The 14,460-nt window shown below is 41.8% G+C and overlaps 4 protein-coding genes across 9 annotated transcripts; 2 read left to right on the forward strand and 2 right to left on the reverse strand.

Moving 5' to 3' along the window:
• Positions 1–13: 13 nt before the first annotated feature.
• Positions 14–3,225, reverse strand: LOC132195758 (HMG box-containing protein 4). Of its 4 annotated transcripts, none has more exons than XM_059617949.1 (12): positions 2,399–3,225; positions 2,190–2,273; positions 2,028–2,141; positions 1,846–1,977; positions 1,386–1,793; positions 1,228–1,337; positions 1,071–1,169; positions 936–1,011; positions 688–883; positions 498–638; positions 298–448; positions 14–244 (listed from the first exon to the last, which is right to left on the reverse strand). In XM_059617949.1, exons 1-12 carry the CDS (start codon positions 2,562–2,564, stop codon positions 77–79), a joined length of 1,845 nt encoding a protein of 614 aa, XP_059473932.1. In that variant the 5' UTR covers positions 2,565–3,225; the 3' UTR covers positions 14–76. The 4 variants fall into 4 exon arrangements, with proteins under 4 accessions (XP_059473932.1, XP_059473929.1, XP_059473931.1 ...); XM_059617946.1 differs by having other exon boundaries at positions 2,190–2,276; positions 2,399–3,223; XM_059617948.1 differs by having other exon boundaries at positions 298–445; positions 2,190–2,276; positions 2,399–3,222.
• LOC132195757 (polycomb protein Scm) lies at positions 2,962–7,266 on the forward strand. 3 transcript variants are annotated; one of them, XM_059617943.1, is made up of 12 exons: positions 2,962–3,141; positions 3,346–3,397; positions 3,478–3,620; positions 3,758–4,033; positions 4,137–4,496; positions 4,552–4,774; positions 5,039–5,367; positions 5,424–5,568; positions 5,623–5,799; positions 5,855–6,040; positions 6,095–6,246; positions 6,300–7,266. In XM_059617943.1, exons 2-12 carry the CDS (start codon positions 3,361–3,363, stop codon positions 6,432–6,434), a joined length of 2,163 nt encoding a protein of 720 aa, XP_059473926.1. In that variant the 5' UTR covers positions 2,962–3,141; positions 3,346–3,360; the 3' UTR covers positions 6,435–7,266. The 3 variants fall into 3 exon arrangements, with proteins under 3 accessions (XP_059473926.1, XP_059473927.1, XP_059473928.1); XM_059617944.1 differs by having other exon boundaries at positions 5,626–5,799; XM_059617945.1 differs by having other exon boundaries at positions 4,552–4,762.
• Positions 7,267–7,550: 284 nt separating this feature from the next.
• On the forward strand, positions 7,551–11,372 carry LOC132195620 (cullin-5). The gene is made up of 15 exons (XM_059617735.1): positions 7,551–7,675; positions 7,892–8,098; positions 8,157–8,336; positions 8,391–8,532; positions 8,586–8,803; positions 8,859–8,955; positions 9,014–9,339; positions 9,399–9,533; positions 9,623–9,747; positions 9,808–9,938; positions 9,998–10,170; positions 10,226–10,387; positions 10,442–10,560; positions 10,611–10,734; positions 10,794–11,372. Exons 1-15 carry the CDS (start codon positions 7,640–7,642, stop codon positions 10,986–10,988), a joined length of 2,370 nt encoding a protein of 789 aa, XP_059473718.1. The 5' UTR covers positions 7,551–7,639; the 3' UTR covers positions 10,989–11,372.
• A 107-nt stretch (positions 11,373–11,479) lies between these two features.
• LOC132195621 (monocarboxylate transporter 10-like) lies at positions 11,480–13,616 on the reverse strand. The gene is made up of 7 exons (XM_059617736.1): positions 13,413–13,616; positions 13,204–13,355; positions 12,423–12,686; positions 12,201–12,356; positions 11,994–12,134; positions 11,716–11,941; positions 11,480–11,654 (listed from the first exon to the last, which is right to left on the reverse strand). Exons 1-7 carry the CDS (start codon positions 13,585–13,587, stop codon positions 11,551–11,553), a joined length of 1,218 nt encoding a protein of 405 aa, XP_059473719.1. The 5' UTR covers positions 13,588–13,616; the 3' UTR covers positions 11,480–11,550.
• Positions 13,617–14,460: the final 844 nt, after the last annotated feature.

Consider the following 14,460-nt stretch of genomic DNA (forward strand, 5'->3'; position numbering starts at 1 on the left):
AAGCAGATTTTCTTAGAATTAAAAACTCCAAATAACTTTATTTGATAAGAGACTGTACAGTTTAAAATTGTAAACTCTAGAGGCCTGGCATGATGTAGGCAATGTTGTCCAAAATTTGTGCCAGCTGCTCTTGCGGGCAAACGTTGAATTCTGGAATTTGTTGGGTGAGGCAAATGAGAGGGCCCATGGCACAGATCAAAGAGTCCAAAAGGACCGAAACGCTCCCGGAGACGGCAATTTGACCCTGCAAAAGTAATTATAAGCAAACTAGTTTAACAACAACCACGGTCTTTATACTACTTCGTGCTCTTTGAGGCGCTCGCCGATGTTGGACAAGGACTCGCCCAACAGCTTCAGGTGCGCGGCCACATCCACAGGATTTGTGGTCACAGGTTTGAACAAGACAGCCGCGTGAGGATCTCCAGGACTCGATTTGACCGGACTCCTTCTGGACAATTCACATCTGACTGAGAATTAAATTTGTGCGAGAAACTCACGAGACTTCCGAAGCTGCCGCCGCAAGTGCATTTTGAAGTTGTTGCTGCTGCGAAAGTTGCATCTGTTGTTGCTGTTGGGCCACAGCCGCTGCCGCCGCCAGGGTGTTGAGCTGACCCTGACCACGCCTGTCTGGCTTCGGCCTATGAAAATATGTTATAAACTTATAAGGGAGGGAATTGCGAGCATTACTTGGTGGGAGACGGCTTAGGTTGGGGTGGAGGAGCAGTGTTTTTGAGCTTCCGCTGCTGGCCCTGGGCCAACGCTCGGTGTTCCTCCAGCTTCTGCTTGGCCGACAACCTTTTGGCGCGGCGCCTCCAGGACAATTTCTCACTTGTGGGCACCAAACTCCACATTTCTCCTAATTTCTTGCTCGTGGATGAGAAGTCTAGAAATACATTAGGTAAAAAAGGGATTCAGTCTTCACAATTATTTATTACCCATGTCTGGATCGAACTTCAGTGCATCTTTGCGCGCTTGCTTAGCCCACAACATGTAAGCTGTGTATCTTGTTTTCTAAATCAATAAAATAAAATGATTAGGGGTTTTAAATTATTTTTAAATTATAGATCTACCCCTTTATCTTTCCTCTGAGCCTTTTGCCGTCCAACCACTTTTCCGTCTTTCACAACCAGTTTCTTCCTCGATTTTTCCATCATGTACAAAGACATAGCCTATGTTAAGGGCAAATTTTTAATTCAACTCCTGCAATAATTTCTGTTCCATCCAAACCTGGTTAGTTTGCTTCGGTCTGGGAGATTCGTCAACAACAAATTGAGGTTCGTCATCATCGTCGTCATCAATTTCATCCTCATCGAGCTCATCATGGACCACAGCATGGTCTAAATACAATTTGAATTAAATTAAGTGATGAAAAATTGAGGACAAACCTCCTTCTGCGGAATCGTCACTGAGATGGTCATCGTCCTCCACCACTTCCTCTGTGTGATGAATTTCCGTGTCAGAGTCGGTGTCCAAGTGAGCGTCATGAGGAAAGACAATCTCTTCCTCCTCCACCAATTCTTCTTTGGACATGAAGAATTCCTCTTCCACCGGTGGTGCCGCAGGAGGAGGAGGTGCGGGGGGAGTCACAGAAGGTGCCTTCTTGGTGCTTTTCTTACTCTTTGGTGTAGACGGAGCTGCTGCTGCTGGACTATCTGTGGTGGAACTGTCAAAAGTCCCTTTTTCACTCTTCCGTTTGTAACGGGGATCAATTTCATCCGGAGACTTGAAGTCGGTGAGTTTTGAGGATTTCTTCCTCACACGACCAGAGCGCGAAACGCCAGTGACCTCAAGTTCTGCAGATACAATAAGATTGAGGACATTCTTATAAAAATTGCGACGTCTTACTTGGAGAAACAAGATCCTCCTCGCTCTCTGCTTGATGCTGTGCACTTACCGGAGCACTTTTCTTTGATGGATTTGTTGGTTTCTTTTTAGGCTTCTCTTCAGCAAACGTTGGTACCAACAAATCAGCACCCACTATAGTGACAAGGGTTTTATTACTTTTTGAAAAAATATTTACACCGTACTTTCAGGTATTTCATCAAATTTCTCTTCACCAACAGTCTCCTCTATGGTCTCCACAGTTTCTTCAGGAATTTCAGGAATCAACTCCTCGGCCAAGCCAACATCAGGTGTGTCCACTAAAATAATATTTTAATTGTTTTGTAACGAGTCCATATAAATTTTACTAAAAAGGTCATCTTCTACGATGTCCATAGATGACCTAGACCTCCTCGAGCTTTTCCGTACGGATGCAGGTTTTTTCTTGGCTGCTGCTAAATTTCAAATTTGAGAATCAATTTAGTGTATTTGACAAGCAGAGAAAATAGAAGGCATTATATGAAAATAAAATTGTGTAATAAAATAAATAATCAATGCGCATGTACTGAGTACGTACCTTCCCCTTTGGATTTCTTTGCGGCTACGGGAGCGACCAAGTTTGGAGAAACGCTCGGAGAAACTGAAAGAGCCTCTCCGGGCTCGCCATCCTCTGATAGAGCCAAATCCAATTGCTGTTCACCTTTGTTCAGATAGATTTTCTTCCTCTTCAAATACTTTTCCATTTTTAAAATTTTGACAAAGCAAGGAAATGCGACTATTTTCCTTCGAACATGGAATTTAATGCTTAATTTAAAGCTAAAAAAATCTGCAGCTTTTTGTGCTTTTTTCTATCATATGTACACTTTTGTTGTTGTCAACAAATTCCCAGTCTTAAGAAAGGGGGCGTAACTACCGAAGCCGCTCAAAAGCCGCGCACGCTCATTAGTGAAAAAGTCGCCAACCTAACAAAAATATTAGCTTCATCTTATGTCTTATAAATTTGTTTCAATTTGTATAAAAACTTTATAAAACATAATCAATTTAAATTTTATTACGTAAATTTTTGTTTTACTTGTAATTAAGTCCGGTTCCATATTTATATTTCGTGGCGAAAACGATTTTACTGAAAGGTTGGCAAAAACAGTAAACAGAAGTTTCCGTTTAACATGGCCGACGCCGCTGTTGACGCTCAATCCGATTGTGCGTAGGAAAAAACACCGAGCCGAAATTCTCCACGAAAAGCCTGCATGCTTGATTCCGACTCGAACTTGGCTAGATTTGGACAAAAGTGACCCGAAGGAGTGATAGGCACAGCGACCGGTGAGTGTCCAGAGGGGTTTCGGGCCGCTTTATGACGAGGTGGGATTGTCCTGAGGGGGTTGGTCTTTCCATTGCTGAAAATCCTGTTAACCCGTCGTCATCGGGCCGTACAGTGACGTTATCAATGATTGTGATATCAACTTCGATTCCGTCGACTTGTTTTTCTCTCCTATTGTCTCCTATGATTGAAATCTCTTTTTCCAGGTTTCGTTAGGCATCATGTCCACCACAGTCGTCACGACTCCCAAACCTAGAGGTATGAAATTAATTCCTATCTAGAACAAAGTTTTGTTTGTTAGATTAAAAAAAAAAATCTAATAACAATTTATTTATCAGGGCGACCTCCGAAGCCAAAAGCATGCTGCACATGGTGCGGCGAAAACAAACAGCCGCTTCTCTACGTTTTTCCAACACCGAATGGAAAAAAGGAGTTTTGCGCTGAGACATGTTTGGCCGAGTTCAGGAAGGCCATGGCCAAAGTTAGTATTATTCTTGATCACAATTTAAATTATCTTAAAATTTTTGTCCTCTCAAAATAAGAGAAAAATGAAGTTTATTTGCATTACATAATGAATTACTTTGAGAATTGCGCTTATGTAACCAAATTTTATTTTAGGGAACTTGCCTGCAATGCAAGGAGGTGATTCGAGGCACCCCAGTCAAATGGGAGGTTGCAGACCAGACGGCCAAGCTTTTCTGCAACGACGCCTGCCTCAACAAGTACAGAAAGATAGAGCTGAAGAAAAACGGCGAATCCACACCCACAACTGCAGGGAGGAAGCCCGGCCTGTCGGGAGTTTCAAACATAATGCCCAACGAGTACGGGAATTTTGACTGGGTTTCCTACTTGGCCGAGACCAACAGCAAGGCTGCTCCAGCTCGATGCTTCAGGGTCAGTACACAAAAAAATTAAAACAATTTGTGCCTCCTTGATTTATTATGTAATCAGTTCTTGAAAATAAGTAAAAGGTTTTAAATTTAAATTCCTCCTGCAGCAATGGCCTGACCCACCAGCAAATGAGTTCAAACTCGGCATGAAGTTGGAAGCCAAAGACCCGAGGAACTTGGATTCGACTTGCATAGCAACGGTGGTGGGAACTTTGGGTCCCAGACTTCGTTTGCGGCTGGACGGCTCTGACAACAAGAACGATTTCTGGAGGCTAGTCGACTCGAACGAGATTTTCCCGGCTGGACACTGCAAAGCCCACGGAGGGATTTTGCAGCCGCCTCTGGGCTTCAGAATGAATGTTTCCTCCTGGCCCACCTTTCAACAGAAAATCCTGGCCGGGGCTGTGCAGGCTCCGAAGGATGTTTTCAAAAAGCACCCTCCGAGGCCAACATCGAACAACTTCGAGGTTGGCCAAGTTGATTTGCCCCATTAGTCTTTTTTACATTTGCATTTGATTCAAGGTTGGGATGAAACTGGAGGCGGTCGACAAGAAAAACCCACTCCTGATTTGCGTGGCCACGGTTGGGGAAGTGAAAGGGGACATGATCCACATCACATTTGATGGTTGGCGCGGCGCTTTCGACTACTGGTGTCGGTACGACTCTACCGACATATTTCCTGTAGGTTGGTGCCAGAAAAGTGGCCACCCTCTCCAACCTCCCGGAAACAAAGGTCTGTACCAAGGTATAAAGGTGTCGTTTTGGTTTGTATTAACGTTCATTTGCAATTTACTCGCCTTTTCCTTTTAACCCCACCCTGTAACTTTGCTTCTTAATCTTTCGTTTCCTTAAAATCGTTTATTCTTTGTGTAAAGTCTTGTGAATTATTGCTCAATCGGAGTTGGATTTAAAATTATAATTCCTAAAGCATCATTTAAATTGATCACTATTGGTAACTCTTTCTGTGATCGTACTGGATTGGAAATTTAATTATTGTCATCATTTTCAGCTGTTTCCGGCTCTAGTCGTGTCAAGTCCAAGGCAAACACTCCAGCCGCGGCGACTCCTGTTGCCGCAGCAGAAGTTGCCTCTCCTCCTGCACCTGCTAAGCAAACAAACTCCCTGCCATCACCTGCGACAGAGAATGCATTGAAAAAAGAGGAGACAAAGCAGGAACCCAAATCTCCTCTGAACAACAACATCACAGTCACAGAACCAGACACGTCTGGCAATCCTTCCTCCCCAGAATCAGAAAACAGCCTCAACGGAAACATCAATTCGGTGACTGTGTTGGTTAGCAATTTGTGCAAATGTGGGCCATTCTTGGATCCCAAAAAGGTAGGAAGTATAATTTTTCATAATAAATTGGAAACCTAACTCTTGGTTATTATCAGATTGCCAAGTTTCCGTCTACCTTTGGCCCGGGAAACATAAATCGTGTTCTGGAAAAGAGCATCCAAGCTTTGGTCGATGCGGCCATTGACCCGAGGCAGGTTTACGGCTTGGTGAGACAGGGAGTGGGAAAAGTTTACATCAGAAGTAAGATTTAATGTTGCATCGTTTGAAATAATCTTCAATGATTAATTTCGGTAGTAGCCTCGGACCAGAAGACGAGTGTTCGGCTGCCTGTGGTTGAAACGGCCGAGGCCTTTTGGAATTTTGTTGAAGTGTTCTTGGAGGACTTGCGATGTTGTGAAAACCTTTTCTCCAGGAGAGCCGCTCGGCCAGACTTCATCTGCTCCAAGTGCACCCAAGAAAAGACTGCACCAGGTATGACAAGAAGGTTTTTTTTTGTACATTTTTGTATTCACACTTTTGTTCTTAGCTGCGAATAAGAAACAAGTTGCCCAAGGCAACAGCAGCACCAAACCAGCCCCCAACAAGAGGCGTTGGCCTTCCTCGGAGGCGCCGCCTCCGTCCAAGACTCCACCAAGCCCTGCCCAGCAGGTCCCCACGTCACCAAGTGATTTCCAGCCCTCTCCTAGCAAGCAGTCACGGAAGAGTGTGCCGAGTAAGCAAATTAAATTAATTTTTAATTTAAAATATAACAAAATCAAAAATTCAGCTGAACTGGAAGCAGCGACTTCTACCACCCCCTTGGACGGACCTCCGAAACTTCCCACTGAAGTGATCGAGTGGACTATTGAGGACGTCATCAATCACATCTCGTATACGGACCCATTGCTTGGGTCGCACTCTGATATTTTCAGAAAACATGTAATTTTACCTCAAAGACTTGTTAAATTCGAAAATAATTTTTTCCAATTCAGGAAATTGATGGCAAAGCCCTGTTGCTGTTGAATTCCGACATGATGATGAAGTACATGGGACTGAAACTGGGACCAGCCCTGAAGATCAGCAACATCATCACCAAGATCAAAGGCAGGAAGCACTTTGTCTCTTGATTGGCTGAGCGGCCGGGCTCAGTCAAGAGGAAAAGAAGTTTGTGAGGATATTAGCATGCAAACCCGATTCCTTTGTGTGTAGTACCTTGCAGTGCCGAAAACTGCATTTTTGATAAATGTATCCTACTTTTCGAGTCAAATTTGTTTTGCATCTGTTTATGTAAATTTGATGTTTCCGTAAATCTTTACCAGTTGAACTATAATTTGCTCCGCTTTCATCACATCACAGTTGAGATTTTTCTGTGGTCCTTTCGGATTTTCCTTGTGATATGAGCCGCTGAAAATTTGTTCCGTTTTGATCTCCTCCGCCTTTAGTTTCTCATATCAAAACTTTCCAAATCGATCACATCATAAATGGAACACAAATCGGATGAGAATGAACTTGAAATATTTGTCTCAGCATTGGGGTTTTTGCGCCTGGAATGCTTAATTTGTAATCAGGAAGATATTTTTGTACAAGAAAATAACGAGAAGTGCGTTGCACAATTTTAATGCGTTTTGCTGCCCAAAGGTGATGCAATTGTTAGCGAGCAGGTAATATAAGACTTAGATTGTATATTTGTGATAATAAAAGCAAGGTTTCGCCGTTTAAAACTCAAGAGAAGAAGAATACAAAATAATGAAAGCAGTTGCTCACGATTTGCGCAATAGCAATCCTTCAAAGCTTTGCATCATCCTTTGAGTGGTCTTCTATAATTATGTGGAGTAAAAAATGTACTGGAGAAAATGTTGAAGATTTGTTGATGCGTAAAATATGAAATATTTTATCTCTGAACCATTATTGCAGACACTTATGAGATATATTGGAAATAAAAAGCAGCTAAGTGCTTGAAACCCGTTTTTTTTTTTTTTTTTTTTACAGTGAAAATCTTCACTGACTTTGTGATGGTATTTGAAAAATATTCGGTGGGTTAATTAATTTTTAAATTTATACTTTATTAAAGAAATTATGAAAATAATTTATTTAAAAGAAATATATCTTAAAAATATTAAATTATGATGTATTTATTTAAATTTTCAGGAAAGAATTTTATTTCGCGCCACAAAAATTTGAAATTTTAGTTCGGCGCCAATCGAAGGTGTCGCACGCGCCACAACAGCCAGTGAAAGCCGAAAGCCGACGACTAAATAACCATTATGGCGCTCAGTCCCGAAAATCTGCGCTAGATTTTTCAGACGACCGACCGAAATTTGCCCATGCCATCATGACTACGACGTCGGTTCCAACATTAATGCGAAAGGTAAACCTCGAAGTTTGCGTTTCGAGTTGAAAAACGTGTTCCGGCAACGTTCTTCCCTTCAAATCTCGCTCCCAAAACCGAGCGGAGTTGAATTTCTTGGAACTGCCCATTTTCGTTGCTGTCAAATGTGGTCCATTTTTCCGACGGCCTCGAAATTTCCCAATTTTTTCTTCAGCGCTGTTGTTAATGCGAAATAAACACAATTTCCTTCTGCAGAATGACCAGCCCACGTATGAAGAGAAATGGCCCGACATGCGCCCGACAATTCTGAAACTTTTGAATCAGGAGACGGTCACGCAACAAGAGTACCATGACCTTTTCTACAGCGTCTACGCCGTGTGTCAGTGGGACGACAAGGGCACAAACAAAATCAAAGATTCTCTTCAAGAGGACATAATTGATTTCATACAAAAGGCGCAGCTGGTAAAATTATTTTGAATTTTAATTTTTTTATAGTTTTATGATTACATATTTTGAACAGAGAGTTTTGGCCCACAAAGAGGACGAGGCCCTGTTGAAGGCGTACATCGTCGAGTGGAGACGTTTCCTGACCCAGAGCAGCTACTTGCCGGCGCCTTTCAAGCACCTCGAAGCCGCCCTTCTCAAGCAGCCAACAAACAACGGCAAAAAGCCACACCACGACGAACACATCATTCGCAAAGTAGGATCAATTAAATTTATTGACAATTCAAAATTAACAAATTTAATGCAACAGCTGATGCTGGATTCGTGGAACTTGAGTATTTTCTCAAACATCAAGCAGCGTCTTCAAGATTCGGCGATGAAACTGGTCCAGTCGGAAAGGAACGGCGAAGCTTTTGATTCTCAACTTGTGATCGGTGTTCGCGAGTCTTACGGTTTGTCTTGGGATTTTCATCAAATTCTTTGGTCCCAATTTGCTCATTTTCAGTGAATCTCTGCTCCAATTTTGAGGACAAGCTGCAGATTTACAGAGAGAACTTTGAAAGGGCGTATATGGAGTCGACAGAGACCTTCTACAAGGTCACGTGTGCCCAGTACCTTGGCAGCAACGGAGTGCAGAACTACATGCGGTACGCCGAGCTGAAGCTGAGGGAGGAGGAAGTTCGGGCCAAAAAATACCTCGAGTGTGACGAATCTGTCCGAGTGGTAAAATAATACAATCAATATAGAAATTATTTCTAGTCTAAGGTTTTGATTCTAGTTAGTGAATACCTGCGTCAACACAATTGTTACACATTTCAAAACCACAATCTTAGCAGAGTGTCCCAAGATGTTGATCAAGGCCAACGAGACCGACAGTAAGATAATTTGAGCTTTAAATTCAAGTTTAATCTTGATATTTGAAATTATTCGCAGAAGTGTCGGTAATGTCGGCCATCAACGAGTTGAAACTCATGTTCAAGCTGATGGACCGTGTACACGAAGGGGTCACTCCGATGCTGAGCGACCTGGAGCAGCACATTGTGTCCTCTGGCCTTGCGGACATGTTTGCTTCTGCCGAGCAGGTCACACAAGACTCTGAAAAGTACGTGGAGCACCTCTTGGATCTGTTCACGAGATTCAGCACCCTGGTGACGGACGCTTTTGGCGACGACCCCAGATTCCTCACGGTCCGAGACAAAGCCTTCAAGCGTGTTGTGAACGACACTCAAGTGTTCAAACTGGACTTGCCGTCTAAGCAGGTTCGTGGGGAAAAAATCATCTTTGGCTGGATCGAGGTTGAAATGTTTCTGATTTGCAGAGCGGAGTTGTCAAAACCCAGCCTGAGTCAAAGTGTCCGGAATTGCTGGCCAATTACTGCGACATGCTGCTCAGGAGGACTCCTTTGAGCAAACGACTGACTTCGGACGAAATTGAGGCCAAACTCAGAGATGTGGTTAGTTTTATTATCAAAAATTAATTATTATTACAAATACCAATGTTATTTTGTTCCAAATGATTCTCTTAATTATCGCACACTTGCAGCTGCTGGTGTTGAAGTACATTCAAAACAAGGATGTCTTCATGAGGTACCACAAGGCTCACTTGACCAGAAGATTGATTCTCGACACCTCGGCTGATTCTGACAAGGAGGAAAGCATGGTCGAATGGTCAGTTTCAGCCTGAATTTGTCAATTAGAAAATTTTATTTTGAATTGATTTGGTTTCAGGCTAAGGGAGGTGGGTATGCCTGCAGACTTTGTCAACAAACTGGCTCGAATGTTTCAAGACATCAAAGTCAGCGAAGATTTGAATTCGCAGTTCAAAGACGAGTACAGAGCGTCCAAGGGCAGTTTGGCAGGTGAAGTGTTAAGAGTTTAAAATTAGGAATGAATTTGAGAATGTTAATTGTCTGTGCAGATTCTATTAGTATTAAAATCCTGAACGCTGGTGCCTGGGCCAGGGGTAGTGAGAGGGTGGCCGTGTCGCTGCCACTGGAACTGGAGGACTACATTCCAGAGGTGGAGGACTTTTACAAAAAGAAACACAGTGGCCGTAAACTGCAGTGGTACCACCACATGTCCAATGGAACTGTAAATTCCGAGTTATTTGCAACAAATTTTTGGAAGTAATTTATTTTTTGATCAGATAACATTTTCAAATGATGTCGGCTGTTTTGATCTCGACGTCACCACTTTTCAAATGGCTGTTCTGTTTGCGTGGAACCAACGTTCTCATGACCACATTACCTACGAGAACCTGAGACTTGCAACTGAATTGCCTGATCCTGAACTGAAAAGAACTCTCTGGGTCAGTGTTTATATTTGTAACGGTTTTCCTTTTTCTGACATTTCGCTTCTGCAGTCTCTTGTCGCATTCCCGAAATTGAAGAAGCAAGTTTTAGTCTACGAGCCTGCAGTCACTTCAGCCAAAGACTTTGATTTAGGCACAACCTTTTGGATCAACCAAGACTTCTGTCTTGTGTAAGAGTCAATTATTTCGGTCTGGGTAGTTCATTGATAATAATTTTCAGAAAAAGCAATAAGTCGCAGAAGAGAGGAAAGATCAATTTGATTGGCCGGCTGCAGTTGTCGACCGAAAGAAGTCGGGAGGAGGACAACGAAGGCATTGTGCAGCTCAGGATTTTGAGAGTCCAAGTACGCAATTTTGAACGTATTTTACCAAAGTTCATTAACTCAACACTGAATTTTTGCAGGAGGCGATCATCAAGATTCTCAAGATGAGGAAGAAAATCACAAATGCTCAACTGCAGGTCGAACTGGTCGACATTCTCAAGAACATGTTCCTGCCCACGAAGAAGATGATCAAAGAGCAGGTGGAGTGGCTGATCGAGCACAAGTATCTGCGGAGGGACGACAACGACCTCAACGTCTTCTACTACATTTCGTAAGCTTTTGATATAAGTTAGGTAGGCTTGGATTTGTCCTGTTTGAATGTTTCTGGTAGCTTGTATCAAGCGTACCACTGATTACGTATTTGTAATAAAAATGATTTGCAACTTAAGCAAAATAGTGATTAACAAGCAAATATTGATTTCCATCTTAATTTCATACCAAGTAAAAAGAGCATAAATTTATAAGTTGAATTTTGCCAAACAAGACGGACAGGCATCAGGCAGCTTAAAGAATTTGGGCTGTTTCTTTCTTCTTGAAACTTGGAGGAGGCCTTGTCCGCTACAGCTTATTCCTGATTAACAGAAGCAGTGGGAAATTGAGTTTGTTGTGCAAAAAGAAAACAATTATTCAGCATCTCTCAAGGAAAAGTATAAATTTAGAATTTACTGGATTACTGGAGGAGCTTTGGATCTGATCTCAAGTTGGAGCAAATAAAAGATTGTATTTCGTTACTTATACAATTTATCCATTAATTTTTTATACAAATTAATTATAAAAGTGAGTAATTAACAAATGATTCTTTGTTTATTTTCCATCTCCGAATTTCATAAAAAAGACTCAGCAACATTTAACAAAACTCAGCGCCAACCCTCCAGAAACGAGTGGGGCGCTGGCCAGAACAAAGGGCAAGTAGTACGTCCCCGTTCTGTCAAATAGATATCCTAAATTTAAAAAAACAAAAATCAAATATTTTTTCTATTTTGTCTAAAAACTGATACACACCTGCTAGGGGTGGCCCTAGGGCTATGGGGACGGAGCACACTGCGAAGTACAATGCAACCGCCTGGTGGGCACTTTGGACCCCGCACAGCTCGACCGCGATCGGCGCGATCTGGCTGATGAAGCAGCCGTCGAAGAGTCCCATCAGCAGGGACAACGCGATCGCCCAGTACCACTCGGAAATCGCGCTCAACGCCAAACAGCACCCGCCGACAATCACAAGCGAAACCTGCACATTTCACAGTGAATCAATTGAATTAGAATAAATTGTTTGCATATACTTGCTGAAGGAGCAGACGATTGGCATCGATTAGATTGGAAACCTGGCCGTACACTATGCGTCCGACTCCGAAAGCTACGCCGATGCAAGTTATCAAAACGGATCCATCGTGATTCGGGAAATTGATCGACACAAACTTGGGCTGCAAAATAATTAAATATTATACTTAGAATAAAAATAATTATTTATTTTTTAAAATGTTTATTACCAGGTGAACGTAAGGGATGTAGTATCCGACGAGCGCCACCACCGTTGCAGAAACCCACGTTAGAAACTTTTTGTTGTGCCAAATGAGGGGCAGCGTGGACCGTGCAGACGCGGTGCTCGAGTTGCTCTCCAGCAGCAGCGTCGATTCCCGAGGAACCTGTGCAGTGATTTTTTTTCCTTAATTATTATCATATCGAAAGGATTGTTTTTTATTTCTTCTGACGACGAACGTGAGGGCCGCCAGGACGACGGACAGCAGCAGACCGGCGACCAGCCTGAGCGTCCACTCGAGTCCACCGGCCGCGATGCAGAGGCCAAGGACGTGAGGTAAGATCGCCGTGAAGGTTGCACTCGCCACGGCCACGATTCCGTTCACCAAATTCACCTCGCTTTCCAAATAGAGACCCAAAATCGTCAAGGACGGTGTGTATGAAAGAGAAGCACCAAGACCGAAAAGAACGCCGTACGTCAAGTACAGCAGCTCTACCTAAAATTAAAAAATTAAATATAGTGAATTTGAATTAATTTAATTTAATAAAATAATTACTCAATTTTTGATAAATTAAGATTTTTATTCTTCCACCTTTTTTTAATGTATCTTTTTGCCAAAATTTACAAAATTTTAATTTACCTCTGACAATGAATAAAAAAAAATTCATTTTTAAAATTTATCAAAATATTTAATTCTAAATTAAACCGTGTGTGTTACCAAAGTTTTCTAATTAATAAAAAGTAGAATAATGATATTAAATATTAATTAATTATATAAATTATAATGACAATTTCCTTTAATTACACCAAGTTCTGTCAAAAATTCTAATTACAATTTATCGACTTTTTATATGATTTGTAATCAGAGATACAAAATTTTTATTTCCTAATCAGTTTAAAATTTTAAATTGAACAGTGCAATTAATTTGTAGAATTTTAATTAAATAAATTTTTTATAAAACGTGAAATTTCAGCAGAAATAAAAATTATTCTAAGTAAATTATTAATTTTACTTCTTGTATGAGGTATGACGAGGCAAACACCCCTATTGACGCCACAGCTCCACCCAGAAGAGTCGTTTTTCTCGCCCCAATCGCGCCCGCGATCAGTCCTGCTGCAGGGCTGAATGCGAAAAGCACCCCCATCGTCAACGAGCCGACGAGAGCTGCAAATCGACATTTTTGAGCGCACCGAGAGTGATTGAATTTTTTAATAAACTTGCCAGCTTTGGACGACGGCTCGGGAATCTCGTTGGCCGCGAGTCGCTCTTGCAGCGCGGCGTAGAAAACTCCGAACGAGTTAACAAGTCCGAGGCAAAGTCCCGTGGACACGAAACTCGCGGCCCCCACGACCCAGGCCCAAAGGCCTCTCTCTGTCGGCGCCCAACTCGACTCCATGCCTTTCTCCAACACACAAATAAAGTGGGTTGCTATAGAATTTTCTCTTGGAAATTCCAAGCGTTTGTGGAACTTGACGAAAATCATTATCGCGCATTCACATTTTCTTTTTGTAGGAATAGAACTGCAGCGATTGGAATTTAATTTGCACGTGAGAGCGAAATGTGAAACAGAATCATTCTTAAAAAAATATCAACATAAATATCTCATTTTTCAATTTATGAAAAAAAAAATTAAATTATATTGGAAATAATAATTTTGAACAACTCCCATTTTTCGAAGTTTTCAAAATTAATTCCCAAATGAATTGAGTAAAAATGGATTTAAAAAATAACTTACTAATTTTTATTGCTCACAATCAGTTCAATTTTAATTAAATATATTGGACAAATCAAGAATAACAAGATTATATTTATTTTGCTACATTGGTTTGTTGATTTCAGGCGTGTTTCCACAATCCACCGCATATATGATTAAATAATTATATAAGTGGTGACGTTGGTGTGTAAAGAGCGTAGAATTGAGGGTTACAAGAAGACTTTTCGGTGCTCCACGGCACATCCCTCAAGCGACCCAGGCTGACGACGCCGCGCAAAAAGTGAAGATCAGTCTCGCGGTCGTACAAAGAAAACCCGCCGCCGCTGTCGCCTTTACACGCACCTCTGAATTAAGAAAAACAGTCTAATCTTGACAAAAAAAATCATTAATTTAATATTTAAACAAGAGCATTTTTGGTATTAAGCGTGGCTCCGCAAAAATCGTACTCTCGATTAAATGTGCGCGAAATAATGGCATGCCAAGGTGTTTTGTTCGCTTTCCACTTATCGGCCTCCAACGATGAAACCACCCCAGCCTTGACGTCCCCTTTTCTGC

Source organism: Neocloeon triangulifer, unplaced genomic scaffold (assembly GCF_031216515.1).
Source record: "Neocloeon triangulifer isolate White Clay Creek 2 clone unplaced genomic scaffold, ASM3121651v1 ptg000010l, whole genome shotgun sequence".
NCBI classification, from domain to species: Eukaryota; Metazoa; Arthropoda; class Insecta; order Ephemeroptera; family Baetidae; genus Neocloeon; species Neocloeon triangulifer.

Coding starts and splice junctions, on each gene's coding strand:
- LOC132195757 (XM_059617943.1), top strand. CDS start 3,361: ATGTCCACCACAGTCGTCACGACTCCCAAACCTAGAG. Junction 5,569..5,622: donor GGGAAAAGTTTACATCAGAA/GTAAGATTTAAT, acceptor TAATTTCGGTAG/TAGCCTCGGACCAGAAGACG. Junction 6,247..6,299: donor CTGATATTTTCAGAAAACAT/GTAATTTTACCT, acceptor TTTCCAATTCAG/GAAATTGATGGCAAAGCCCT.
- LOC132195758 (XM_059617946.1), bottom strand. CDS start 2,564: ATGGAAAAGTATTTGAAGAGGAAGAAAATCTATCTGAACAAAGGTGAA. Junction 2,142..2,189: donor CGTAGAAGATGACCTTTTTA/GTAAAATTTATA, acceptor ATATTATTTTAG/TGGACACACCTGATGTTGGC. Junction 1,012..1,070: donor CTCAGAGGAAAGATAAAGGG/GTAGATCTATAA, acceptor TTATTGATTTAG/AAAACAAGATACACAGCTTA.
- LOC132195620 (XM_059617735.1), top strand. CDS start 7,640: ATGACTACGACGTCGGTTCCAACATTAATGCGAAAG. Junction 8,533..8,585: donor CGGTGTTCGCGAGTCTTACG/GTTTGTCTTGGG, acceptor GCTCATTTTCAG/TGAATCTCTGCTCCAATTTT. Junction 9,939..9,997: donor GTCCAAGGGCAGTTTGGCAG/GTGAAGTGTTAA, acceptor TTGTCTGTGCAG/ATTCTATTAGTATTAAAATC.
- LOC132195621 (XM_059617736.1), bottom strand. CDS start 13,587: ATGGAGTCGAGTTGGGCGCCGACAGAGAGAGGCCTTTGGGCCTGGGTC. Junction 12,687..13,203: donor CGTCATACCTCATACAAGAA/GTAAAATTAATA, acceptor TTTTAATTTTAG/GTAGAGCTGCTGTACTTGAC. Junction 11,942..11,993: donor ATCGTCTGCTCCTTCAGCAA/GTATATGCAAAC, acceptor TGAAATGTGCAG/GTTTCGCTTGTGATTGTCGG.